The sequence below is a fragment of the Emys orbicularis genome, chromosome 3 (genome assembly GCF_028017835.1).
Source record: "Emys orbicularis isolate rEmyOrb1 chromosome 3, rEmyOrb1.hap1, whole genome shotgun sequence".
NCBI lineage: Eukaryota > Metazoa > Chordata > Testudines > Emydidae > Emys > Emys orbicularis.
This window is the reverse complement of record NC_088685.1, coordinates 216,181,608-216,209,540: the sequence shown is the minus strand read 5'-3', so window position 1 is coordinate 216,209,540 and position 27,933 is coordinate 216,181,608. Positions and strand designations below refer to the sequence as shown.

Here is a 27,933-nt window from a genome sequence, read left to right as displayed (position 1 = left end):
ACTGCCTTACTAAGAGTTAGGTGAAATAACCCTCTTGTAAATTTAGAGTGTAAGCTTTTCCATATCCCTGACCTCATTATCTCGTATTAATCTGTATGGCCAATAGCGCCGTGTAAGTAAAACTATGTGGGTTTGGTTTGGGTCTTTTCCTCTGTGTTTAGATCTAATATGGAGCTTTCCACCCTGTTTGTCTTGTTTATTCTGTAGTGGTCAGACCAAAACTGTATCTGGATTTTAAAAAGGGTTGGCTAACTATGATCCCTCCTATACACCCTTGTACAACTAATTAAATGCACCATGGGGTGGGAGATGGTGTTTACATTCCTCTGAAGAACGGATGGTTGGATGTGCTATACTGGAGTAGCCAGATGGTTTGATCTGGCATGGCAAACCCTCAAGATGTATCCAATTCTAGACAATTGGTACACATTACATCTCTGAAATGGTCTGCACCTAATTTACCGTGTTAGTGCAAGAGTCAGGTCTCACAAGTAAGACTGGTCACTATTTGGATGAAGGCTCTGAAGGAATACACGTCTGCTGCAGAAAGAGGCATTGGTGACACTCTTGCCTCAGACAGTACTGACCTAAAGCCCTATTATAGAAGTCAAAAGGGCTGTATTCTCAGCCTTATTGATGAGACAAAGTGGCCCCAAACTACTAGCCATGGTTAAAGATGCCATGGCTCTTTTCACTTAGACATATTATTCATTTCCTGCATTGAGCAGCTGGCTGCTGCTGTTGAGACCTGTTAAACAGCTGCCACGTCAGAGACCCAACATGGCAGAGTGGTGGGATAGAGAAAAATCTACTCTTAGGGAATGTCTGCGCTGGAGGTGTGATTGCAGCACTTGTCGTCGTCATTTGAGCTAGCTTGCTAAAAATGAGTGATGCTGCAAGAGCACGGGCTAGTGGCCCACGTACAGGCCCAGCCAGGACCCTGGATACGTGGTCAAGCAGCCAGCCTGTGCCACTGCAGCTTCATCGCTATCTTTAGCCAGCTAGCTCTGGTACGGTTTCTGCAGGGATAGAGAGAGACCGTCCCCGCCGTAAATTTTTTTTCTAAGGTAGCTTCTGACTTCTACCTATACCACACTCTCTTGACAATTTACTTCCCTGAATCATGACCACTACTGGGAGACGCTAGCTCATAAATTCATTGTAAAGTGAGCTCTTAAGTATTACCGTGGCGGGTTGAAACCCATTAGGAATTGCCTAGACAGCAACTTCCAAACTGGCTTGTGGACCACTTGCTGGTCACTACCATTGTCCTTTTCTTCTTGGGTTCTTCTAGTAGTCTGTCTGCCTTTTGAGGGTCTTGTATTTCCTCTCTTGCTGTGGGACCTGGTGTGCTTTAGTGAGGGGTGTGTGTGTGTGGGGGGGAACCTATCTTCCTGAGGAGTGGATGTAGACTCCAAATGTTTTTAAGGTCGTGAGGTTGAATTTCCCTTATTCAGCCCTTCTAGAGTGAATTAGGTGTTTTAAATATTGCAGCAGTGGATGTACTCAAAATGGTACAGGTAATGAGTCTTTCTGTAGTTCTTTTGAGGTGTTCTGTGCATATCCATATGACCCACTCTCCATCCCCACTCTGAAGTTAAAGGTATAAAGTTAAAATTTAAGAGCAGGTTAGACAAAGACATGTCAGGGATGGTTTGATAATATTTGTCCTGCCATGAGTGCAGGGGACTGGACTAGATGGCTCCTTGAGGTCCCTTTCAGTCCTACGATTCTCTCATTCTAGGAAATAACTCTGGGTTGCAGCCCCTTATGGAGGTGGGGGGTATGTGCACAAGCCTAAAGGCCAAAGCTTTCTCGAGGGAAGCAGTCAAGACACTGTAGAGTCGGAGCACCACAGGAGCATACATCTCTGCAGGCAGTTACCTCAGACTCCCAGTACAGCTGAGCAACCTCTTTTTCTAATACTTTTTGTAACTTGAAAGCCTGTTCTAAGAAACCAGAGAAGTATATGGAAGTGTGCTAAAATACCATCCTACAAGTGATCCTCTTGCTGTTGAGTAAGTTTGTGCCTTTCTCTTAACAGAATTCCTCGTGTTGGATAGGTGGGAACAACGAGCCATTGACTGGATTTACATGGAGAGGTGGATGTGAAAGAGAAACAACTGGCATTCAGATTTGGAGTGAAGTGTTTGTAATTGACAAGTCTGATGGGACAAAGGTAAATATTTCTATGGCTAAATGGACTCCTTCTTCTTTATAACCTCTTAAGCTTTTGTTGCCTTCATGAATTTGGTTATAATGTTTGCTTTTTAAGTGGTCAAATACTCAGTCACCCTCTCTTTGTATTAATCCTAATAGTTTCTAAGAATAAAATTTCTATTTATTTATGAGACGGGGTGGGGTACAGGAGGGGAGGAGAGGGAGAAATTCTAGCCTTGCTCCAAAGCCTTTTGCCAAAATCAAATCCTCTTAAAATAAATAAATATATAATTTGCTACTGTGTTGCTGTTCAGATACTTTGTGGCTATTGTGGAAGGCTTTCTAGAAGTGACGGCTATTGACAGTGCTGTATAGCCAAATGCTCTGGAAAGTGGAAGTATTCTGCAGAAAAAGCTAGTGAATTCTGCAAAAATGAGACGCTGTCGTAGTCTGCAGTTAGGCTCCAGTGGAATGGCCACAGAATACCTGGATGCCAGGCTTTAAGTGTATGTGGAAGTTGTTGATCCCTCTCTGTACAGTTCTGGATGTGAGGTTCTTCTTGAGATCTAAGTTTTATGTATAACCTCTTCACAGCAAAGCAAAGGGTTCACAAGTTGCATTGTGTAGTGAAATATGCAGTGACTGCTGATAACAAGGATTAAATCTTCTTAAGCCTGCCTCCCCTGCCTCCCAGAGCTCTGGACTGATATTTTTCATAGGCATGGCACTGCTAGAGCCCAAAGGGAGAGTTGGCAGCGTCATTGGCTGGATAATGTTACAAGTTTTAAGTAGATGGTGGCCTTAGTGAATGTTAGAAAAAACCTTACATCCCGAGTTGTATAGAGTTGCCTCTGTAACTTCCATGATTTTTAAGTCAGGGCTAGCTGACTGATTCTGTGATTGCAGAATGGTCAAAGTGTGGGATCTTGTCTCTAGCAGCTTGTGTAATGTTACCCATTTGTTCTTTTTTTCCTATCTTTTATAACGGAAAGAAAAGGAAATCTGAATCTATTTCAAAGATCTAAGGGATCAGACAGTAGAAGTGTCTTGGAGTCGGGACTACTTCACTGTTTCATCACTTAATTAATTGTCAACTTACTTAGTAGGAAACAGCTAGTTTTCCTTCAGAAAATGTTTAATTGCTTCATATCTTCTTGACGTAAGCTTTATCACACATCTAGTGTTCATGAAAGGTGCTGGATTGCTAGCCCCAGAAACTGAAGTCCTCTGGTGTGTGTCAGTCAACTGTAAGGGTCGGCTTTGCTACAGTGCCCTGTAAGAGTGCCTCATTGGTCATGGTTGAGGAGACTTCAGGGGGAGAGGCTAACTCTGTATCTGTGTATTCTATCCTTGGCCTCTGCAGAATGCCAGTAAAGGGGTCACTCTTTGGTAGTGGTTTGAGTCGTGGACATCTGTCCACTGGGAGCTGAAGTAAGACTGTCAACTCGGTTTTAATGAGTCATCAGAGGGGCAACGACTTCCACTACCTGGGCTGGATCTGACCCAGCAGCCTAGAGGTGAAACCATAACATCTTGGTTAATTATTGCTGCTTTTTAAAAATCTTTAGGTGGCTGTACTACTTATGGATACCCAAGGTGCCTTTGATAGCCAATCCACTATCAAAGACTGTGCGACGGTATTTGCTCTGAGCACCATGACGAGTTCTGTCCAGGTGAGAATAGCTGTGCTGATAAATGGCAGCTTTTAAACCTCTTTGGCTTAGAAGACATCTTAAAAATAGATCTATAGTCACATTTTAAAAAAGAATAGGCAGACCTTTTAAATTTCCACAGCTCATTTAGAGTATTGCAGCTGAATCTCTTTGGATCTGAGATTACCCAAGCACTACCCCTGTTACGGGTCCCTAGTTCTGTTGCGCTGCAGATTCTACTAGGGGAATCCCAAATTGATTAAAAAAAATATAGTGACACCTCCACAAAGATGCATGGCAAAAATTGCTAAATAGCCCATCTTTTACAAAGGGGGGGCTGACCTAGCACAATAACCTCTTAAATGCACTATTGCTGCTCCAGTAAAATTTTTGACAAACTTCTTGCAGTATGTCTCTTGAATACTATTTTGAGGCTGTTTTAAATTTTCAAAAATGACCGGGTTTTTTTAAGGAGTATCAAATTGGACTCTCATTCATTTGTAACTCTTGAAAATGTAGGCCTCTGTTTATGTCTATGTTAAGAAATACAGGCATATAGAGAATCCCGCCTCTCAGGAGATGACAATACCCTTCAAAGGTATCTTCTAAATCTATCGATTAAATTTTAAGTCATGAGGGGAAAAAACACACTATCATTTTTATTACCCACTTTTAACATTTAAGAATAGAAAATATGAGTTCTTGTAGCTATGTTTAAAGAGACACTGTCAACTTGAAATCTAGTCCACTTTTAAAAAATGAGATACTATGTTTGCCCTGGAGTCGTGTCCGTCCCCCCCCGTCCCCCCCCCCCGTCACCTTGTATGCCTTTACAGTCTTGTCTGTTTTTAACTGGCTTTTCTCTTCATTGTTGCTGTCCAAAAGACCCATACAAACAGGAATCTGTGCATTTGATACTTTGTGTATAGTCGGTTTCACTAAGTAAACTTTTTTGGGGGTGGGAATGATACTTTTCCCTTTCTGTTGAAGTAATCTTGCTTGTTACAAATAACAATAGTATACCACAAACTTTCAGAAGATTGTTTTGTGGGTTTCATTTTTTTAGTTAAAGGTAAATTTCAGAGCATTCTAACAACCTTGAAATACTATGCTGACCTTCCACGATATCAGGCATTTAGTACATTCTTATCCTTTTCTCCTGACCCCTGGCTTGTATGACTTCAAATCTAGCCATAGATCACTAACTCTGCTTTGAGTTATGCCTCAGCATTCGGTATTGGCACTGTCTCATCAATCCAGGGGCCTCAGGAGAGGTAATGATTTATTGGCCATGTTGGCGAAGTTTTCTGTCAATTGGGATATTTAAAAGCAAAGGAACAGAACTTTGCAAATCAGGCAATATATAGCAGAGAACTATCCAACTCTATGTGGGCCACCACCAGCGGGGTTCTGTCTGATGCATCATTACCACAATAGCATGTGCTGGGGCATCCCCTATCCCTGCCCCAAGCAATCTGAGTTGGGGATAGAGAGGAAGGTGAGGTGAGGTGAGTTTCGAACTGCTAATGCTAAATGTGTGCCCCTCTTACTCAACTAAGGGGGAGTGTTCAGCAAATTTTAAAAAAATATTTTGCAGCTCATTCACTCTTGAAAGAACTCTTACTAGCTAGGATTAGGAAACTAATCACCCCAAACAGCAGTTACATCCAAAGGAGTTGGTATGCCCAGGTGGCACGTTTGAAAATGCAGTACGTGATACCACTTTGCCTAAATAGTGACCGTTGGCTGTTTAGACCTCAGCAGAGCTGGTGTGAATACTCAAGTTCGCCACTATAGACTAAATCTATGTTACGGAAAAATAAAGAATAAAAATTTCTCCCGCTAAAAGTCTTGGAACTGCAATATCTCTTACAGGTTTACAACTTGTCCCAGAACATTCAAGAAGATGATCTCCAACATTTGCAGGTAAATATAAACTGAGTTTACTTAATATGGCTTTTATTGAAGTGCTGTCCTCTTAGAATTTTTCTGTTCCCTATTTTGCTATTTAAAATTTTAGGAACCCTATTTAAGGGATTGTAAACAACTTTTGGATCAGATTAGATCTACTTTTTTCAACTGGTTGTAAGCACGATCTTTTTAAAAACAATTAAGGTACTGGTAAAGCAAAGGCGGTTAGTGTGATGGGGTGTGAAAGTCTTTGTCTCCCTGGGAGGGAGCTCCCTGGCTAAGAGGCACGTCTGCCCAGCAATGCTGCTAAGTAGAGGGTCTGCCAAACCAAACAATAGGGGACTGATTGATTTATTTTAGTTAAATTCCAGCAGGAGTCAGAATTGGCTCAGAGAGGCACTGCCAATTTGGGACACTGTTAAGCACAGCTGTGTCTGATTAAGGTTTGGAACTTTCGGGCTAGTTTGCACTTGAAATTTGTACTGGTGTAATTGTGTTTAGATAGTGGTTGCTTTGTTTTACTGAAATAGTTCTACCAGTACAAGCCCTAGTGTGGATAATAGTATATATTATCCACAAGCCCTAGTGTGGATAATAGTATATATTATAGTATATATAATAGTATAACTGCATTTACACCAATATAAGTGTATTCACATTATGGGGGTTGAATTGCTTTAATGACACCAATCTAGTTAAAGTGGCACACCTTTTTAGTGTGGGCAAGACTGTAGAAAGACAAGAAGCTGTCCAAGAGATGGAAGAATTGTCCTGTTTGTAACCTGCGTTTTCTTCTTTCTAAGTCACGTGAGGCGAGAGTGGCCAGAGGTTGCTGGGTTTTGGTTTTGTGCATGGAACATGAGCCTGGTCTCTTTCAAATAAATTTGAAGTCCCGGAGAGACTGGCTTTTGTGTTAGCCAAACCTCTGTCTCCCATCTCCAGCTGCTCAGACCATGGCCCCTGCCACAGCTTGAAACTGGTTAACACGTCACCTGGTACCAGGCTCCCCGACACATTCAGCTTCGCAAAAGGTGACAGCTGCCAACAGTAGGAGCCAGCTTATAATTAGACATTTTTCAAATGCATTTCACAGCTAATACATAAGTGCTTCTTACTGTTTGAACTTTCAGAGTGCAAGCTGAGCAAAGGAACTGGACAGTTTCTTAGAGGTTAAAGGGAAACTCTGATTTCCCAGGTGGCCTTGGTACTTTGATTGGATTCCAGTTGTCAACCTTGGGGTTGACTTGAGTGGGGTGGGAACTTTCTCTAATAGTTGAGGGTGAGATTCATGATTTGGGGGGGGGGGAGGGGGGAGGAAACTGCCTGGTGGATGAAGTTGGGAAAGGGGGATAGGAGACCCATGCAGTCACAGGTTGGAGGAAGTAGTTTGGGGTTGATGGGGTATGAGCAGTGTCTCCTCCCCCAGCTCTTCTGTCCTGTGGACTTGAGGTGGGGGTGGGAAGATGCTTATATTAGGGAAATGGAATCTGTGGCTTGTCCTAGGTCCTTGTTTGGGTACTTGGCAGCACCAGCTGTGTCCCTCTAATGTCCACTTTATGGGCCTATCCCCTTCCAGAGTGACGTGGTGGCTGGAGTAGGTCCCGGGTAGCCATGTTTATATTAGATACTGCTAGAGTTTACAGCCAAATCAATGCTACCTTATGATCAATGGAAGTAGACTGGGGGCCTCCCAAATGTGGTTTCATTCCTGTCTTTGAGAGGCTCCAGAGGCTAGTTTTGTATAAGTGCTCCTCTGTGCCAAAGGTGCTCTTGCGTTGGGTTCCACCGGGTGCCATCTCTATCCCTACTCCTCCCACGTGTACATGGGTCCACTAGAAGGGCTAGTAAGGAGACGTAAGACTACTGTGTATCTTCACTGTATTGATGACCTCCAGCTGTCTCTTACTCGCATTGAACCAAGAAGCTGGCTGAAAGCTCAAGCCATATAAGATGAGTGATGTTGGTAGGATGGTGAAAGCAGCCAGAAGAGAAGATGAAATTAAGGGTGTGTGCTATTTGTTACTAGAGTTTGAGGTCTAATACCTTGTTGCTGCTGGTGGATCACGTAGCAGCAGTGCGTAGGGTAGTTCTCTTCCATCTGCACCTGGCCAGGAGACTGCAATCATTCTCTTGAATGCACACTTTGCTACCGCAATCTAAGACTTTGTCGTCTCATTTAGACTACTGCACTACTCGGGGCTACGCCTTAAATCAGTTCTGTAACTGAAGCTTGTGCAAAAGGCAGTGGCTTGTTTATTGAGGAGTTTCTTGCTGTGATATAATACCAGTGTTCAAGGATCTGCTTTAGCTGCCTGTATGTTGGCTCTGGAGGTTGAGGTGTATCTGTCATTGGGGATTTTTAAGAGCAGGTTAGACAAACACCTGTCAGGGATGGTCTAGATAATACTTAGTCCTGCCTTGAGTGCAGAGGACTGGACTAGAAGACACCTCGAGGTCCATTCAAGTCCTGTGATTCTAAGTGAGAGTCCATATATCTGCCCAACTGTGATGGTGAAGTGTGCAAACTGGATCCTCTTCTTTTCCTCTTTCCCCAAGCTAAAATAGAAATGTGGTGATCTCCAGGGCTTGCTGCATCTGTTTCCCATGCTTTTGAGAAGGGTACCTGGTGGGTAGGGATCATTGGCTGGAGTGAGGGTTAGTCTGTCCTTTCTGATTTGGGGAAGCGGCTGCAATTCTAAATTGGCTTTTATTTGTAAGAGATGTCAGACACCTAAAGCCTCTGATGAGCAGTGTTTTGTAGAAACCCAAATCGAATGTGCAGCATTTTGGAGGGGGCACTCCTTGGGGGAGTTGGGAGCATGCTATGTCAGATGGTGACTGCCCCAAGGAGGCCTGGATGGAAAGGTTGGGCAGGGGTACTCCTTTAGCTTAGGAAACCACAGGGTGGGAAGGTAGCAGCTGTGCGAGACCAGGTGATCTGGATAATGAAGCTGGAAGCCTATTGGGGTGGGGTGGGGGGCTTTCAGAGACCATAGTGGGGACTAGGAGAACCATAGGAAGGTGGAGGGGAAATCTTCATGAAGAGGAGTGTATTGTGCTGGAATGACGTGCAGACTTCCTTGAGAGGCCAGGGAACGGATACTCCTCCCTCAGTGCAATTTCTTGAGCATTGGTATTCTCACCCCCCAGGTGCCGAGGGTTCACTTCAGGGCTATTCTTAATATTCAGTAAAAAATTGGAAGCCATTAATTTTCCCATTGATAAAAGAGGAAGCATTTGGCAACACAGATTATTTTTGTAATCTGTATATGGCATTATTCTTAACAGTTTCATTTAATAGTTGTTTACAGAGTATGGAAGACTTGCTATGGAAGAAATTTACCAAAAGCCATTTCAGGTAATACTTACTTTAAACTCCAACCTTTTTACATAATTACCTAGTACAGGGGTTCTCAAACTTCATTGCACTGCAACCCCCTTCTGACAACAAAAATTACTACATGACCCCAGGAGGGGGGACTGAATCCTGAGCCTGCCCGAGCCCTGCCGCTCTGGGTGTGGAGGCCAAAGCCCGAGCCACACCGCCCTGGGCAGGAAGGGTCAAAGCTGAAGCCCAAGGGCATCAGCCCCAGGCGAGGGGCCTGTAACCTGATCCCCACCGCCCAGGGCTTCAGCTTTGGCCCCAGACCCCAGCAAGTCTAAGCCGGCCCTGGCGACCCCATTAAAACAGGGTTGTGACCCATCTTGGGGTCCCGACCCACAGTTTGAGAACCTAGTCAACTTTTTGTATAGGTCTGGGTGAGATGTGTGTGAAAAATCAAACCATGGTAATCTGCCTGATGAAATGTCATGTAAGTGAACTTAGGCTAGATAGAATCTCTCTGGGAAGGCTGAAGGAAATCTGACAAGGAGTTTAAGATATGAAGTATTTTTAAGTCCCCCTCTCTGCCCCCCAGCTTTTGAGCCCTCCTAAGGTAGTGATGGGTTTTTATGTTTAACTCTATTTCCAAAACAGCTTGCACTAAGTCCTTCAAATGGTCTTACTCTCCTTGGAGTACTGGCAGTATAGATCCCCGCTCTTCAGGGTTGTGCACTAGTCGCCAATGTTGAAGTCCTCTGGAAAGCAGTTTAGGAGTCTCACGTGTTCGTGTACAGAACCAAATGTTCAATGTGGGACTGTATAAGGAGCTGTAGCTCCATTTGGCTGTGGAGGTGAGAGGACTTGGAACCTCTCAAGTTCCTTCTTCCTTCGTAGGTGCCCTTAGATAGTTCATGCTAAATTTTAAAAGTCTAAACAGACTGTGTTGTCAACAATATTATATTATCTGGCAATCCTGTGTTGTGCCTTATTCTGGAGCGGTGACCTTTGAGAGACACAGCCAGGGTTTAAGCACAGTTGCTCTTTTAATAGCAAATTGTAGGACGAATGGGTGTTCTGGCTCTGGTGCTTTGTGGGAACATGCACTTCATATCTGCTCACTCCAGGCAGCCTTACACCAAGGGACTGTGAACATCCTGATCTCAGGGTTCCCTTGTAGTTTCTCTCTGCCTGTTAATTTGGTGTCTCCAAATCCTTTCACATCCTCCTTCTTGTTCCCTGTGTGGTTCTTCTACCAGGTCCTGGCTTGTACTTAAATTAGCAAGATACTGTAGGTGTACATAGCTAGTGCCCTCTTGCTAGGGGAGTGATGTCATAAGATCTGTTTCATGTCTCCAGTTGATGGAAGGGAGGATCACACTCCTATATCTGGGCTGGCAAAAGACAGAAAAACTAGAGTAACAGGTGAGAGTGTCCTTTTCGCTATCAAAGGTCCTTCAGCTGTGCTTACTCACAACACGCAGAGAAATAACAAGTGTCTTGTATTCAGCGTAATCAGGTTTGGGGCTATAGTTTGTTGAATTACCAGCAGCAGATGTAGGATTCTTGATTTTCTGTCACTTTCTGCTGCTATAAGGAATATTAAATTAACTATTCGTTATTATTGTGCTCTTCTGTGTAGACACTAATGTTCTTAATTAGAGATTGGAGCTATCCTTATGAACACTCGTATGGCTTGGAAGGAGGAAAAAAATTTCTAGAAAAGCGATTGCAGGTAAGTTACGACTCACAGAACTCACACTAGCTCCTTAGTTCAGGTGCTGTTCTGTGTTTGAGATAGCTACACATGATTGGCTAAATATTTTCTGCTTGCTATTTTCTCGTAATAGAAATGATATTTAAATATGTGACATCAAGTGATTGCCTTTGTATGATCTACATTTTTATAGAAGTTCAGAAAAAGGCTAGACTGTGTTAAATCTATTCATAAACTTCCTGCCATTAAACTCAATTATAAATCTCGCAGTCAGCTCCACAGAGCCATTTAGAATTCTTATTTTGCTTTTTCAGGTAAAGCAAAACCAGCATGAAGAGCTACAGAACGTAAGGAAGCATATTCGCTCTTGTTTCAGCAACCTTGGCTGTTTCCTGTTGCCCCACCCTGGTCTTAAAGTTGCAACTAATCCAAATTTTGATGGGAGGTTGAATGGTAGGAAGCATTCCATTGTGTTAATTACTTTGGATATATATCACTGACATTGTTTTGTTGTAGCACAGAACTTGCCTTAAATCTAGGTTTTATTGAAGAGTTTGGGGTTAAAAGGTAAAACTTAAGTGTGCATTGGCATATTCTCTTTTTGGGTTGTTAAACATATGGAGGAATTAAGTGATTATTTTTTTCCTGGTTCTGTGTTGCTTTTTAAGTTCTCAGGTAGCTGTTGGCTGTAACCTTGCAGATTTAACATTATCCAAGATGGCCAGGTGTGGGATTCTGCAGTGTCTAAAATCAAAGGATTTACAAGCAGAATCCCAGGAATTCCACTCACATTTTGGTGGGTGAGGAGCTGCTAATGTGCCAAAGGATGGTGTAGGGAAAAAAAATTCTTGCGTCTTGTGGAGTTCCCACCAATTATGTGCTGGGAGCAGAGACCTGAGAGGTTATACTGTGAGTGGTCTTCAAATAATTTATTCTAGTTACTCCAGTACTATATAGATGAAGGGAAAAACCCTACTCTGGCAATTGGAAACTATTGTAAAATTTCTTTAAGCCCTAAATATTTCTTCAGGATAAGCAAATTATTCTGAGTCAGGAAGCATTTTTTTTTTTTTTTTTAAGGGATTTGTTGTCAGTGTATTTTTCTAGAGAAGAAACTCATTATTACTTGAAATTGAGATGTACCACCTTTTTCTCTGACTGATTCAATTTCCACCAGACATTGATGATGATTTCAAGAGAGAGCTGCGGGATCTGGTTCCATTACTACTTGCTCCTGAAAACTTGGTAGAGAAAGAGATCAGTGGATCCAAGGTGACTTGTAGAGATCTTGTAGAATATTTTAAGGTAGGCAAACGCTTGTACTAATTATTTTTTCATGCCTTACAAAAATTATCCTAATTTTAGAATGCGTTCCCAAAGAAGAGATGATAGTATCTAGGTTGCCACTCACTGATGAGCTTTAGGTAGTTGTGACTTTAATTTCAGCACTTCGACTGAAACTGGTATGCATGGTTTTCCACCAGACCAGCTCTAAGGGCGATTGAGCCACCGGGGGTCGATTTAGCTAATCTAATGAAGACCCGCTAAATCGCTCGCCGATCGCCAATCATTCGCCCGTCTACTCCGGTACTCCACCAGAACAAGAAGCATCAGGTAAGTCGACGGGAGAGTTTCTCCTGTTGACACAGCGCGGTGTAGACACCACAAAAGTTTGACCTAAGCTACGTCGACTCCAGCTATGTTATTCACATAGCTGGAGTTCTGTAACTTAGGTCGACTGAGCCCCATGGTGTAGACCTGCCCTAAGTGAGCTCTGCTGTTTTGGCTTTAGATAGGTGTAGGACCAAAAGGCAAATCTTAAATATTTTTCTTGAATAGAGATTATCACTTCTAGTATCCTTAAACTGAGTTTGAGTGAGACAACTTAGAGCAAAGTGCCAATCTTGGTCCTGATATAACTTTAAATATAGGTATTGTGTGTAGTTACACCTGTAATTAAAGTTGTCTAAGCACATCCATTTGAAGAGCTGTTTTCCTAAGCTCATAATTTAGTCAAATTTTGGGGCTGAAATTGTCCATGTTCTCTCTCAACCTGAGAGAACTCTTCTTTGAAACATTAGAATAAAGATGGCATAGCTGTTTTTAATGACTTGTGTAGGGAGCACACACTTGTTGCTGTTTAACCAAAACAAAACACTTCTGCCACCTTTGAAGGCCTGTGGTGTCTCAGGGGTTACAGCAGAAACTTGAGAATAAGCAGTGTGTAGTTCCTAAGTTTCCAGTAAAAAGTGACAGAGTCCTGTCCAGGACTCTTTGTCGCTTTTTACAAATCCAGACTAACATGGCTACCCCCTGATACTTAAGTTTCCAGTGTGCCTTTTGGTGGTCTGGTGAAAAATCTGTTGTGACCTGGGGAGAATTGCAAGGGTTTAAAAACTTGTATCATGCAGGCACACTGCTGTTGTCAGAGAAGAAAAGGGTGGTTTTTCCTAACCTCACAATGTTGTGTTGGCTCCACTTATGCATGTGTGGGTAAATTCTGAAGAACTTCATTTGTAATATGAGGGGGTGTGCAAAGTAGGATCTGTGAAGGCATATAGGGCATGAAGCAGGGCTCTGCAGCAACCTTTCCTTTCTGTTCTGCACATTCTGCACACCCAGCAATGTTGGATTGCTACCTAGCAAATAGTTCTTCATGGTCAAACTTCTTTTTAAAACAAAATCCCCTTGGAAATTCCAGATCCAAAGCTACATTAAAAGAATGTGACGGTTTCAAAGTGAAGCACTTGAGTCAGGAAATACTAAAGTTAAGGCAGCACTGACAACCAAAACTCTGGCCCTGGTGAGCCAATGTAGTAGAACAGTCTTTAATTACGTGATTGCATGCAGATTTTTTTCTCCATAGGACCTCTGCCTCACTTGGTTCAGGGATTGGATGTTTAGTGAATGTGAAAGGGACCACACCTGAAAAGTGAGGATAAAATACATAAATATTTAAGAACAGCTGCCTGATTGACGTTGCACTGTCCAACCTGTGCAATGAATGACATGGGGTGCTGTGAGAAGACTAATACGTGATCATGCAAATAAAGACTCACAACATATAGGCACTAGGGAGTAGAACTAAGGTTAGGAGGGCAGCCTTAAGTCAGGAAATAGTGAAGTTGAGAGCTTTTCTTTGCTGTTCTCCTGATTTAGTTCATGTCCGTTATTCAGAAGAGTTCCATGCAGATTGGCCACTTACTTGTCTCATAACATAGAACTCTGAGTGCTCGGGGGCCCTGTTCTTTGACTTCCGTTCTGAAAGTGGAAGTCCCACCCCCAGCATAGAGCATCAGGGACCAGGACTAACAGTGGGGAAGGAGAAATCCCCTCTCTCTCTCCCTCCCCCACTCCTAGAGATGGATAACTATGAGGGACAGGGGTACAGGAGGAACAACAGAAGAGTTCAGGGTGCTAGCTAGTGCAACTGGCCCAAAGCAGTGAACTCCCTGCTGCTGGCCAGAGCCCCCGTTTCCCATTAATCTCACCCAGAAGGCCTAAGTTCCTTCCCCAGCTCACTTTATACAGAGCATTGCTCCCCACCGACCTCTGAGGAGTGTGCAGATTGGACACAAGTACGTTGTCCTCTTCCTTTCCTCCTAGCCACAGACAAAGGACAACTGAAGCTCTTGGGTAGGGGTGGGGAGCTGAGGACCAGCTTGATTGTAATCAGCCCACTTAGCTTCCCAGCACACCCTGCCACCCCAACAGTCCCTCCCATGTCCCAGGGTGGGTAGTTTCTTCACCTTCCCCCAGATTATCTCTTATTCCTTCAGGGGTGGGGACATAAGTGTTCCTCCACCCCCAACTGGTTTACTGTCTGGGGATGGGATGTAACTCTGCTGCTCCAGATTCTGGGGAGGGCACATGTGTGTGTGCGGGGGGGCGTTGTCCTCCCCCCCCAACTTTGAGGAGAGGGGTTCTCCCCAGCCCCCCAAAGACTCCCCCTACATACATTTGGGGTGTGTGTGTGTGTGGGGGGGGCATAGGTGCTCACTCTTCCCTGATGGGCTCCAGGCTGCCACTCCTTGAAACAGTAGTAGCCTCTTCTCTTCAAAACCCTCTTCTGTGTGGTAGGCCTCAGCCCTGGTGATGTACAAACCCACCCGAACAGGGGATGGAGCTGTCGGGCTCTGAAAAGGGCTGGTATGGTGTCTCTAAACAGAGACCTATTTTTAATAAAATAAAACCCCAAGATTCATCCCTGACTCACTTTGTATGTGTGTGTAAATTGTAAACGTGTCAGTGAGAAGAACCTTCAAATGAAGCAAGTAGAAAGCGTTTTTAATACCATGATAGACATATAGCTCTAATCTTGGTAAACGCACATATTAATTGCCATGTGTCGCTACAGTAGTGCTTTGATTCACTCAATATGGAGATTAGCAGGGACAGCATTTATTCTAAGGGGTTTGGAATGTAAAGGGATTAAAGTGTTGGGATACATGTGTAAATGTCAGTTGTAGATTATTTTACTCCTACATGTAGAGATTTGCTTAATTGAATATTTAGGATTAACCTGAAGGACTGATTTGGACCCTGGCTTTCTTCCCATCATAAATGCTCAGGTCAAAAAAGAATCAATAAAACAAAATTTAATTAATTGTTTTGTTTTTCAGGCTTACATTAAAATCTATCAGGGAGAGGCACTACCTCATCCTAAATCAATGCTCCAGGTATTTCCTTATCCTTTAAACATAAGCAGAGTGAAGAAACAAAAATTAAATTCTTTGCAATCATTAAGGGATGTATTTCTTTAAGGGTATGTCTACACTGCCGCGCTAGTTCGGCGGCTGGGGATCGAAGTTCCGGGTTCGATTTATCGCGTCTGGTGTGGACGCGATAAATCGAACCAGGAAGTGCTCGCCGTCGACTGCGGTACTCCAGCTAGACGAGAGGAGTACCGCGGAGTCGACGGGGAGCCTGCCTGCCGCGTGTGGACCGCGTCTGAACCGCGGTAAGTTCGAAGTAAGGTATGTCGAATTCAGCTACGTTATTCACGTAGCTGAATTTGCGTACCTTACTTCGACTTGGGGGGTAAGTGTAGACCAAGCCCAAGAGACTGAAGATTGTGAATGAAGTGTTAGCACCCATGGGGCATGTTTCTTCAAGAAGGGCCGAGGCAGTTACCCACTTGGGGGCTTGTGTGGGTTCAGAATCACCTGAAGTGGTAGCCACTGGGGTTCTGATGTATATTAGCATATCCACTCCTTCAAAACCTTGCCATGTGGTCTACATTTTGACTCAGTTTCCAGTATTGTTTTTATTAGCTTAGTGTCTAGTGCTAATAGATAGGAGCACTGAGTCAGTTAGATGTCTGCACCATTACATGGTGACATGCCACTTTTCACTCTGTGAGTCTGTGTCAGATAAGGTAACTATACCAATATTCCCCTCCATGGCTGATCCAGGGAGGAAGATCAGATTTAGATTGAGCTTTGTGCAGTCCAGTCATGCCTTGCTCAAGTGTACAATGCTTACGTTGTTTGGGGTTTAGGACTTGCAACAAGGAGGTGCTCCGTTTGTGCTGGCTTTACCTCTTGGGTCTTGAGGGATAGATGGCTGAAAGCCTCTTTAAAGAAAGAAGCCGGAGGAGTTCTTTAGTTTAGAATCTGAAATTGTTCTGGGAACCTCCCCTTCAAGGAACCATCTCCTCCTTGGACTTGTCTAAGGGTTCAGAAAGCCACTTCCAATGCTCCCTCAGATCCAAAGACAAGGGATGGACTCCAGTGGATCGCCACTTCCCTTCCTCCTTCCCCCTGTGACTTTGAGGGGGAGGGTGGGACTACATTCTTTCCTGTAACATTAATTAGACTTGTTGGCTCTGACATGGAAACATGCATGACCCAAAAAGACACTGCTTACTAGAAATTCTGAGCCTGCAACCGCAGGCCTGTGACCTGGCAGAGATAATACACTCAGGGGAGAGGGGGAAACTGCTTTTTATATAGCGATGGAATTTTTTTCTGACCACTTTCTAATATGTTAATTTGGATATCCTTTTCCAGTTGGTAACCATCAAAATAGTCTCTTCCATACCTGTCTTATGATAGAAAAATCATGTACAGGCATATGGGTGTATAATTACGTAGCTTTTCTAGAGTGCCAGGGCTGAAATCTTTGCTTCTAGTGAGCTGTTTTAATCTATTTTACAGCAGATCCTTTATTTGTTCACATGGAAGGTTTTCTTTGGGTCTGAAGTTAACGGGTAAACATTCAAAATGAAATGGTACAAAACTGGTTAAAGGTGTTGGTGCTTCAGAATGTAGAACTGATATTACTGGCAAGTCCGATACAACCATGTACAGTGCTTGGTCAATATCTGTACGCTTTCATTTTCCCAAGGCAACAGCTGAAGCCAATAATCTTGCTGCAGTAGCAGGCGCAAAAGACACCTACAACAAAGGCATGGAGCAGGTATGTTGATTACAAAATTAAAGCAACAGTATGTGTAGTAAGGCCTCTGTTGTAGAGTTGTGCACAATGTGGTGTTAAACGGTTACATGGTTAACATACTAATGGACAAACTGGCTGAGCATCAGGACTCCATGTGTGAAGATCACACATGCAGCAAAAGTCACAAGATCACTCATGAGGGAGGGAGAAGGAAATTGATGGTGAGGTAGGGGGTGGGATTGAGATGTATTTTCTACATGTGGAACACCACATACTAAATGACTTGAGAATTCTATTAGCAGCAGCTGATTAAAAAGATATGAAGCAGCTAGTAGAATGAACAGTTGCATTTGGTGGTAGCATCACCGTGCAGGGTTCATACTAAAAAACATAACAAAATTAATTGTTTGGGTTTTGGCGATATTACACTACTGATTTCTGATAATTTTCTATAAGGCTATAGAGCAATAGCTACTGTTAGCTATAAAATGTGAAGATTAAAAGGTACTTAAATATTCAGTATTTGCAAAATCCAACAGAGGGTCCTGTGGCACCTTTAAGACTAACAGAAGTATTGGAGCATAAGCTTTCGTGGGTGAATGCCCACTTCGTCAGACGCATGTGTCTGATGAAGTGGGCATTCACCCACGAAAGCTTATGCTCCAATACCTCTGTTAGTCTTAAAGGTGCCACAGGACCCTCTGTTGCTTTTTACAGATTCAGACTAACACGGCTACCCCTCTGATACTTGCAAAATCCAAAACGTTTCTTCCAAATAGCTACGTGTAGCTAACAATTTCATTCACCATATGCTACTTCAAACTCCATTGAGAAGGTACTCTGTTATAGTGAACTCATTACCAAGGCCCATTGCCATCTTCAGACCATGAAGTTGGGCAACAGTTTAAAGCCACTTATCACAGAACCATTGACACCATATGGGAAATTCTGAAATACGATTGTACGTGTACGTTATAGATATCAGGAGGTCTTTCACTTACTGTGGAGCATGTTCCCATGAAAATAGCATCAATTTAAGAGTTCATCTGCTCCTGTAGCTACAGTAAATTAGTGCCGTGACCACCTCTTGACTACTGTGTGCAGTACTGGCCACCACACCACAAAAAGGATATTGCATAAGAACATAACAGCCACACTGGATCAGACCAAAGGTCCATCTAGCCCAGGATCCTGTCTTCCGACAGTGGCCAATGCCAGGTGCCCCAGAGGGAATGAAGAGAACAGGGCAGTTATCGAGTGATCCATCCCCTGTCACCTATTCCCAGCTTCTGGCAAACAGAGGCTAGGGACACCATCCCTGTCCATCTTGGCTAATAGCCATTTATGGACCTATCCCCCATGAATTTATCTAGCTCTTTTTGAACCCTGTTATAGTTTTGGCCTTCAAAACATCCTCTGGCAAGGAGTTCCACAGGTTGACTATGCATTGTGTGAAGAAATACTTCCTTTTGTTTGTTTTAAATCTGCTCCTATTAATTGCATTTGGTGACCCCTAGTTCTTGTGTTATGAGAAGGAGTACATAACACTTCCTTATTTACTTTGTCCACACCAGTCATGATCTTATAGACTTCTATCATATCCCCCCTTAGTCATCTCTTTTCCAAGCTGAAAAGTCCCAATCTTATTTCTCTCCCCTCATACGGAAGCTGTTTCATACCCCTAAGCATTTTTGTTGCCCTTTTCTGAACCTTTTCCAATTCCAATATATCTTTTTTGAGATGGGGCAACCACATCTGCACACAGTATTCAAGATGTGGGCGTACTGTGGATTTATATAGAGGCGATATGATAGTTTCTGTCTTATTCTCTATCCCTTTCTTAATGAGTCCCAACATTGCAGATCAGGAGAGCTTGGAGATGGGTGACAAGAGTGAGCAAGGGCCTGGAAAAACTTTCATATGAGGAGAGAAGAGACTGGGATTGTTTGCCTTCGAAAGGAGACTAGAGGGGAATGAGTCTATAAAATAATGAATGGTACCCAGAAGGAGATTAGGAATTTTTGTTCTCCCTGTCTCCCGACCCCAGAACAAGGGGATGCATCCAATCAAACTAAAAGGTGGCAAATTCAAAACAGATTAAAGGAAATCCTTTTTCACACAATTTGTAATTGGACTGTAGAGCTCACAGCCAGAGAAAGTCATCGAGGCTAAGAACTTAACATGATCCAAAAAGATTGGGTACGTGTGGTTATCAAGCATATCATTAACTATAACAATTCTAGATGATAAAACCTGTGGAAGGGATACTAAACCTCACGCTTCAGGATTTAAGCTGGTCTTTTCTCTATTAGAGATCAGGATGATGCCTAATGTGGGCAGATTACCCCTCATCTACCCACTGCAGGGTTCTTACACCTTCCTCTGAAGCATCTCATGCTGGACTCTGTCAGAGACAGGATTCTGGACTAGGTAGACTCCGGGTCTGCTCCAGCCTGGCAATCCCTATGTAATAAAACGGAGAAGGAGTATTCCCACTTTGTGAAGACCTTTGAGGTTTTCAGATGAATTGTTATAAAAGTGCTGAATTATTTCCCAGCTGAAGTCATGACTGGCCTGGGAGATGATTGCAATATTGGAGGATTTAGACTTCAGGTAAGGAATAAACAGGAACAGATGTTTTCTTACAGATCCTGTTTTCATAGGAACTTCCCAAGTGATATAGTTTATGTAATAAGTGTGGCTAAACAAAAGAAGTCCTTATAAAACATCTTCTGGATAACTTTGAACATTTTCTGTACCAAGTCTTGATGTGACAGATGGGTCTGAAACTTTTGACACTAACAGAGTATAAATAATTGTTTTGGTCTTTATCTTGATTAACACTAGTTTTAATCAAGTCTTTAGTGTCAGTATTACCAATATGCCTAGGAGCCCAAGTCATGGACTAGAACCCCATTATGCAGGGTGCTGTATAAATACTGCCGAAAGAGAGTCCCTGTCCCAAAGAGTTTACAATCTAAGTATGATGAGGAAGAACAGGCGGATACAGACAAGGAAACAATGAGGCCACATGGGTCACCTTGATGAGCAATGGTCTCACTACAGTTAAGCTGCTGGTGTGCGCATGGGGGCAGCATGGGAGGAAGCATGAAGGGACTTGTTTGAGAATTTAACTAGTGGTTGATGGATGCTGACCTCATGGGCCAATCGAAGGTGGGAGACTCAGCATGCCCAAGTACCTCCTCAGGTAGAGGGAGGCCTTTAGCATTCAAATCACCTGCTTGCCCTCAGGGAGTCTGATGCACAGATGAAAAGGTAATGTTGTGATGGGCAGCTGGAGTATTCTTGGGGTCTGTCTTCACACTCTGCTGAACTTACCAAGAGCCAAGGAATTATGACAGCGTTTGTTTTTGTGAACTCAGAATATGGCCCAGTGTGTTTGATTCTGTGTAGACCTGTTAAATCTGCTGTGTCTGAAATCATCCCAACTTTGAGAGAGCCATGCTTATGGGGGAGTGTTCCTGGGCTGGACACTGTTCAGAATACTCCAGAGCTGAAGTTCTGAGCAGACTAAAAATGCTTCCCCAGCCTCTGGTTCTTGTTTGTTGCATCATAACTGGCTCAGTCAACTCCTTTTGCTCGACTGACTGGCGAGAGGCGCTCCATGCTGTGGGTCCCATCCTCTGGTTTCACATCAATGATTTTATAGCATTTCCTCTGTTCCTTTAAAAGCTCTCTTGGAAAGGAACCATGGCAGCAATGGACATTTGCCCCCTTCAAGAGGGGGTTGGGGCTGCAACACAAGCAGAGAGATGGACACAGCTAGGGCTTTGACCAAGCTCATGAGACACTGGTTGTACAGTCCTAGTGGCTTATACTAGCTAAACCCAGTAGGTTCCTAGTCTGGCTGGAGATGGCACAGTGGCTGATCCATCAAGCTAGCTACCTTTCCACATATGATCACTTAGAACCAGAGCACCGATTTGCATCCTAGCTTAGGGTTTGTTCTTGTTAGCCGGGCCGCTGAGGGTGGAAATTGAGTAGTTTGAAGTCTTGCAAGTGGTGTCTTATGTGACCTTCTAACTGACCAGAAAATCATGTAACTTTTTAATTGGAGGTAGTTTGGTGAATCACTTTAAATTGCTCCCCCAAACAACTTGATTACTTTCTGTAGTCCAGAAATGAAGAGATGGCACCTTCAGAGATCCGATTGATATTTCAGACTCTGTGAGCCATTAGAGTCCTGTGAAATCAAGTTTCTGATATGGAATATTTAAATTTACAAGATACAGTCACAGCTTCCAGCAGGGTTTTAAAAAAATCCATTCTTCCATAGGGAGAAAGGGAAGCTTTCTCAGGCTGGGGCCATCATGTTTTGAAGAATCTCTGGTTTTACTGGGGGAGGGAATGTTTCTAACCCTTGTGGGCCGTTCGCTTTGCACCCGTAAGTGAACAGTGTCACTTGGCGCAGTGCTGTCTTCTCAAGTCGGCAGCACAGCTACAGCATGTGCCACTATTGATAGCTTTGCCCAGCTGCAGCACAGTGAAAACTGGGGATCGACAAGGCCTAGCTGGCATCAGTGGGTAGTTTCACCCTGCTAGGTCCAAAGCAGAGGCTGAGGTGAGGGCTAGAGTTCGCTACCCCTTTCCCACCTGTTTTAACAACAGCCAGGTGGTTCTGAGATTCTACTTCACCTAAAAGGAGAGAATTGCTCCTGTGTATTCTGTAAAGGTGAACGTTACAGCGGGTCCACAGTTTCCTCACTGCCACTGAGCCTCTTGCCCTCCCCCCCCACACACACACACAAAAAAAAGCAAGCTGGAGAATATAAAGTCATGTTAGTCTGAACATTACCAGATGGTTGAGGCCATTTCTGATTCTTAGGCTTCAGTCTGAAGCAGGAGTGTCTTAACCGCTTACCTGGAGCTTTGGCGTGCGTGTTCTGACCTTGGTCAGCTGCAGGGTGCGTGTGGTGCTCGAACTACTGCCCTCTAAGAATCGAACATCAAGCAAGTAATGGTTTGTTGTTGTTTTGAATGCAGAGTTGAACAGCACAAGCTCTTCTTGCTGTACCCTGACACCTCACCTCTGGTTATTCTTCTCACAGGTTTGCGGTGGAGATAAGCCTTACATTGCTCCATCAGACCTAGAGAGACAGCACCAGGATTTTAAAGAGTCAGCTGTCAAACAGTTCTGTTCTGTGAAAAAAATGGGAGGAGAGGAGTTCTGTCGGCGCTACCAGGACCAGCTTGAAGCGGAGCTCGATGAAATCTATGCAAACTTTGTGAAGCACAATGATGGCAAAAACATCTTTTATGCTGCTCGTACCCCTGCCACTCTATTTGCTGTTATGTTTGCCATGTATATCATCTCAGGACTGACTGGCTTCCTTGGTATGAACTCCATCGCTAGCCTGTGCAATCTCATCATGGGGCTAGCGCTGATATCCCTTTGTACTTGGGCATATGTTAAGTACTCTGGGGAATTCAGAGAAGTTGGAACAGCCATTGATCAAATCGCTGAAGCACTATGGGAACAGGTTGGTATCTATTTCACTATGAAAGTGTCCTTTCTTGGACCAGCGTGCCAATTACAATTCCTGTTTAATGCTGTTAATCAGAAAGGGTTCTAGAGCAGAATAAAGAATCCTAGTTCTTCTGGAAGGTAAAATGAACTCAGAAGTGTAGACATTGGGTAACTCTCAAGGAGGATACCTTGGAGAAATCAGACTATAAAGCCAGCCCAGGATATCATCCAGTGTCTAATTATCTGAGGTCTTTGCTGGCACTAAGTTCTGAGAGTAGCACAAAGGTGGAAGGATTTTTGTTAAAAATCCTTGTTGATTACTTCTCTCTGAAAAGTAAATTTAAAAAGCCGGTGAAGGCTTCTTAGAGAGGTAAGTTAAAGTTGTACATCTTCATTCCTGATATGGTGCATGTGAGACTCCATCGATTTATTGGTGCAAGTGCTCTGACACCACAACACTACCCAGAATCATCTCTGTATCGGTCACCCCCTTGCTGTTGGATAGCGTGCATGGCACTGACGAGAGGCTAAGTAAAGACTGCAGGGAAGAAAATTAGAGGTAATGAATACCTGCAAGGAGTCCAGCTTGCAGTAGCTTCCACAGGAGGAATGGCTGTGCTGTCTCATCTAGGGAAAACAGACGGGTTTAAACGTTACTAATAACGTTTTGAGTAGCATAGTGGCTGGTATAGTTGCCAATGTAAAAATGTTTGCCAGAACCAGTGGTTCTCAACCTGTGGCCCATGTGACATCCTCAGGGCCATACAAGTAATATATATGTTGTGTGGATGTGGTCCATATAACACATAGAAAGCTGCATATGTGGCCCACAATAGTAAATAGGTTGAGAACCACTGGCTGGAACAGTTGGCCTTTTAAAAGCCAACATAGGATATGATCTTACATTAAGGTAGCAAATATGGTAGATGAATTTTCATTCAACTCTTAATCTGGGAACATGTAATTTTGCCTTTATAGCCTCAAGCCAATCTTGTTGCTACTTTATCTGATTGGCCAACTGTATGGGTCCAACTTGGCGGTTCGCATATAGGATTTTTGACGGCTTTTCAGAGATTGAATAGGAAATGCCTTTAGGAAAGGTTAGCTCTAATACCTATAGTGTAGTGGAAGTGAAACTTTTTGGATGTGATGCAATGACTTGTGTTGAGATCTCAGATGAGAGATGTGATGCTAAAAAAGTGACAAGCAAATACTTGTATAAGGTAGAAAATCAATGCTTAAGGCCTCACAATGGAAACTGGCTGTTTAAATACTGAATCTCGTTTCAGGATTACTGTATGTAAAATGGTACGGGGCAATATGCAGGATAGGAGTAATACGGTGATAAATCTTTGTTCTCAACTATGTGAGTTACCTTTGACAGATTTTCTCTTAAGTTGCAGGAAGCAAAACTAGACGATAGGGTTGTAACTTGAGGAAATATGTTAAATTCTCGTAATTTACTTTCTATGTCCTAATTCCGGAAGCTTTGAAACAATCCATACCCTCCTGCAGTGCGATATAAATTCTGACTTCAGAATAGTTTTGTCCTAGCTTGAAGTGGCTTCCTCAAGTGTAGACTTCTTCAGCGTCACATGTAAAACTGGGGTTTCTAAGCATGCGGTTGGGTCCTCTCTCCAAGGAAGAGACCAGGTCATAGTAAATCAACACTTAAGTTTTGCCAGCAGAGCTATGTTGGTTCGGGATGTGTGGAGGAAAATCACACCCCTAACTGACCTAGCTATGCTGACCAAGACTCTGGTATAGATGCAGTTATACTGGCATAAAAGCCTTTTGCTGATGTCACTTACTTTGCTTGGGGACTCTCTTGCTGGTGAAAGCTCCATTCCAACTAAGAGGGTTTGCCAGTACAACTGTACCGACTAACCCTTTCTAGTGTAGACAATGTGACGGGTTCGGTCACAGAGACTCCCTTGGGACTGTCATCTGATGTGCTGAAATTACCTCTGAGCCAGTTTTTCCTGCCAGCTTGGGACTCCAGAACCCTGCCTTGTTGAGCCAGACACGCTAGCCTGCTGCAATACAGGCCCAGGTCTGGTCCATGCCCCCAAAGCTGCAGACTTTAACCAAAACTGCTCAGTAGGTCACCTATCTCCAGCACCCAGATCCCAATGGGATCCAAACCCTAAATAAATCTGTTTTACTCTGTATAAAGCATACACAGGGTAAACTCATAAAATTGTCTGCTCTCTATAACACTGATAGACAGATATGCACAGCTGTTTGCTCCCCCAGGTATTAATCACTTACTCTGGGTTCATTAATAAACAAAAGTGATTTTAATTAAGTATAAAAAGTAGGATTTAAGTGGTTTCAAGTAATGACAGACAGAACAAAGTAAGTCACCAAGCAAAATAAAACAAAACACGCAAGTCTAAGCCTAATACATTAAGAAATTGTTTACAGGTAAATCTCAGCCTCAGAGATGTCCCAGTAAGCTTTTTTCACAGACTAGACTCCTTCCTAGTCTGGGCCCAATCCTTTCCCCTGGTACAGACCTTGTTAGTTACAGCAGACATCTTAGGTGAAAAGCAGGGGCTTTCTCATGATTGGGACCCCTCTTTGTTCTCTCCCATCCCCTCTTATAGCTTTGGCACAAGGTGGGAATCTTTTGTCCCTCTGGATCCCCACCCCTTTCTGGGCTGGCTGAACACAGGAAGGCTTGCAAGTAAACAGAGCAATTTACAACCAATTGTTCTAGTCAATGGGAGCCATCAAGATTCTAAACCATCATCAATGTCCCACACTTTGCATAATTACAATAGTACCTCAGAGTTGTACTTTATATTTCTAGCTTCAGATACAAGAATGATACATACATACAAATAGGATGATCACACTCAGTAGATTATAAGCTTTGTAATGATACCTTACAAGGGACCTTTTGCATAAAGCATATTCCAGTTACATCATAGCCACACTCGGCATATTTCCATAAAACATACGGAGTGCAACATCACAGACAACACCTGTCATTGCCATTGGGACTGTGCGTTGTACTGTGAGATAAGAACCAGTTCCTCTCTGATTGCCAGCCTAAGGCCTGGCTTACACTTAAAAATGAGATTGACCTATTTGTGTTGCTCAGGGCTGTAGTTAGTTCAACCTAGCCCTCAGTGTAGCCGCAGCTACTCTGATGGAAGAATTCTTTCTCCGAGATGGATTAGCTACGTCGGTGATGGATGGGTTCTTCCCAACGTAGGAAACATCTACACTATGGATCTCTCAGGGCACAGCTGGAGCTGTGTTGCTGCAGCAGCGGTAGTGTAGATGTGCCCTTCATCATTCTGAAACTGAAGGTGGATTCCTCCTTTGCCCAGTGTCTCCTGCATGTTCTTGCTACTGACTTCTAAATCTCTCTGCTTTTCTCTTTTCTCTTTGCTTCAGAGGAATCCCAGGAAGGTGAGAAATTAGCAGCAATTAGTCTTATTAATTAGTTGCCTTTATTTTCCTACTGCTTGCTACGAGTCCTTTTCCTAACAGCTGAATTCATATTTTAGGTGTGTTCCAAACTCTTTGAAGTTGTTAGACGTCGAATGATTCGCCGTGTTCTTACATCAGTGCAACGACAGCGACTCTCGTCCAACAATAACAAGAAGAAAAATTAGACAGTATTTTTACATTTCTTTCTGTATCTGAAGTGTTCACACTTACACATATAGGACAATAAGCAGGACCGTCTGGGCCGGTCTGCATAAATGCTGTAAACCTACCAGATTGATGCTGCTTATAGGGTATGGAACTGCACATCCATCTTCTAGGAACTGTAAAGTGGTTTGAATTCAGTGAAATGATGCCGTGTAGGAGGAAATCGGTTTTGTTCATGATTCACCTCATTACAGTAGCACCACAGCTCTTTACCATTTCCTTTTTAGTGCATCACGTTTTCGTTTTTTATTTTTCAGATTCCAAGATCTTAATTTTTTTTCATTACTTGAATTCTTGTATTTTATATATTTTAAAGGGTTATTTGATTTACCTCATCTTTATTTTGCACATTTCTCATACCACAGGTATTGAAGCCCCTGAGTGATAATTTGATGGAGGATAACATGAGGCAGTCTGTAACAAACTCTATCAAAGCAGGCCTCACTGAACAGGTGTCTCATCATGCCAGGTTAAAGACAGACTGACAATTCATCTCCTCTTCAATTCTGCCCTCTCATCCTAGACATGCTGTACAATGAGAACTCAATACAAATAAACCAAAGTTTACAATCAACTATAGATGTAGTTTAGTGTGACTGGCTTCACTGATTGGTGCCATCAAGTGTGAAAAATAAGTGTCAATGTTAAGCATTCTCTTTAATCTGCTTCTAAGACAGACCAGTGCCATGGAGACTGGTAAATGCGGGGACTCTAAATGCAGTTGTTGTGTGTTGTGCACGTATCCCAGGGTGAGTGACTTTCCTCCTTTTCTGAGAAGGTGCAGTGTCTGGCGTGCAATGGAAATGTATCCTCTGTACAAGGATATTTCAGGGAAGTAATTGTCAAATATGTACAAGGAAATCTTGTAACCGTGTGTTTAGCCACCCAATATCCCATTGGAAATTTTAACTTCCGGAGTATTTATAATATCACTGTATCAAGAGTCAGATTGAAATGTCAGTGCTAGCTGGCATCAGTGAAGCCAATATTGAGCCACTGTATAAAGATCTTGCTTTACTGCTTTTTACACCACTGTTATCCGAATGCATGTTGGTTCCTCACAAAAAATGACATTAGAACTAACTATTGTAACCAAGGAAGTGATTCAAAGTGTACATTCATCTTGCCTTTTTTGATTCACAAACTTTGTCCTACAGGAGATGCATATCAGAAAACTGAGCTGTCTTTTTCTGCAGTTTAGCCTTCATGTATATAATACGCCATTAATTTTACTGGGGGGAAGTTCCATCCAAAAAAAGTTGCCTACAGCTATGAAGCAATGAGTTAGGACTGTCTGTACAGCGTGTTTAGTTTTTATTTTTAAGAAGTCAGATAGGGCGTGTATATGAAATATAAATATATAAATACAATTTTGTATCAAAGTTTTGTAGTTTATGGCAAAACCTGGTTCTGTGGTAGGCTAAGTACAGTCCCTGTGATGGAATGCTTGTGGCTCATGTAAACGTGTGAATGCATAAACGGTTTGACGTTTTTGATATATTTGTGATATTTACCTGCCTTGAGCACTGCGATCTCTCACCCCCTGGGAAATCAATGGGAATGTTGGTTGTGAAACTTCTTGTCCTCTGTTGCATTTTAAAGTTATTTCCTGTAATTT

General features: G+C 43.0%; 1 protein-coding gene across 1 annotated transcript in view; it reads left to right on the top strand.

Annotated features, from left to right (window-relative positions):
* The window catches only part of ATL2 (atlastin GTPase 2), a 29,649-nt gene extending 3,374 nt beyond the window's left edge, over nt 1-26,275 (top strand). The window contains exons 2-13 of the mRNA XM_065400870.1: nt 2,045-2,179; nt 3,729-3,833; nt 5,688-5,738; nt 9,025-9,081; nt 10,685-10,777; nt 11,074-11,212; nt 11,937-12,064; nt 15,382-15,438; nt 17,108-17,179; nt 22,228-22,659; nt 26,055-26,069; nt 26,168-26,275. Coding sequence (XP_065256942.1) covers nt 2,045-2,179; nt 3,729-3,833; nt 5,688-5,738; nt 9,025-9,081; nt 10,685-10,777; nt 11,074-11,212; nt 11,937-12,064; nt 15,382-15,438; nt 17,108-17,179; nt 22,228-22,659; nt 26,055-26,069; nt 26,168-26,275 — 1,392 coding nt within the window. The remainder of the gene's footprint in view (nt 1-2,044; nt 2,180-3,728; nt 3,834-5,687; nt 5,739-9,024; nt 9,082-10,684; nt 10,778-11,073; nt 11,213-11,936; nt 12,065-15,381; nt 15,439-17,107; nt 17,180-22,227; nt 22,660-26,054; nt 26,070-26,167) is intronic.
* The last annotated feature ends 1,658 nt before the right edge of the window (nt 26,276-27,933 follow it).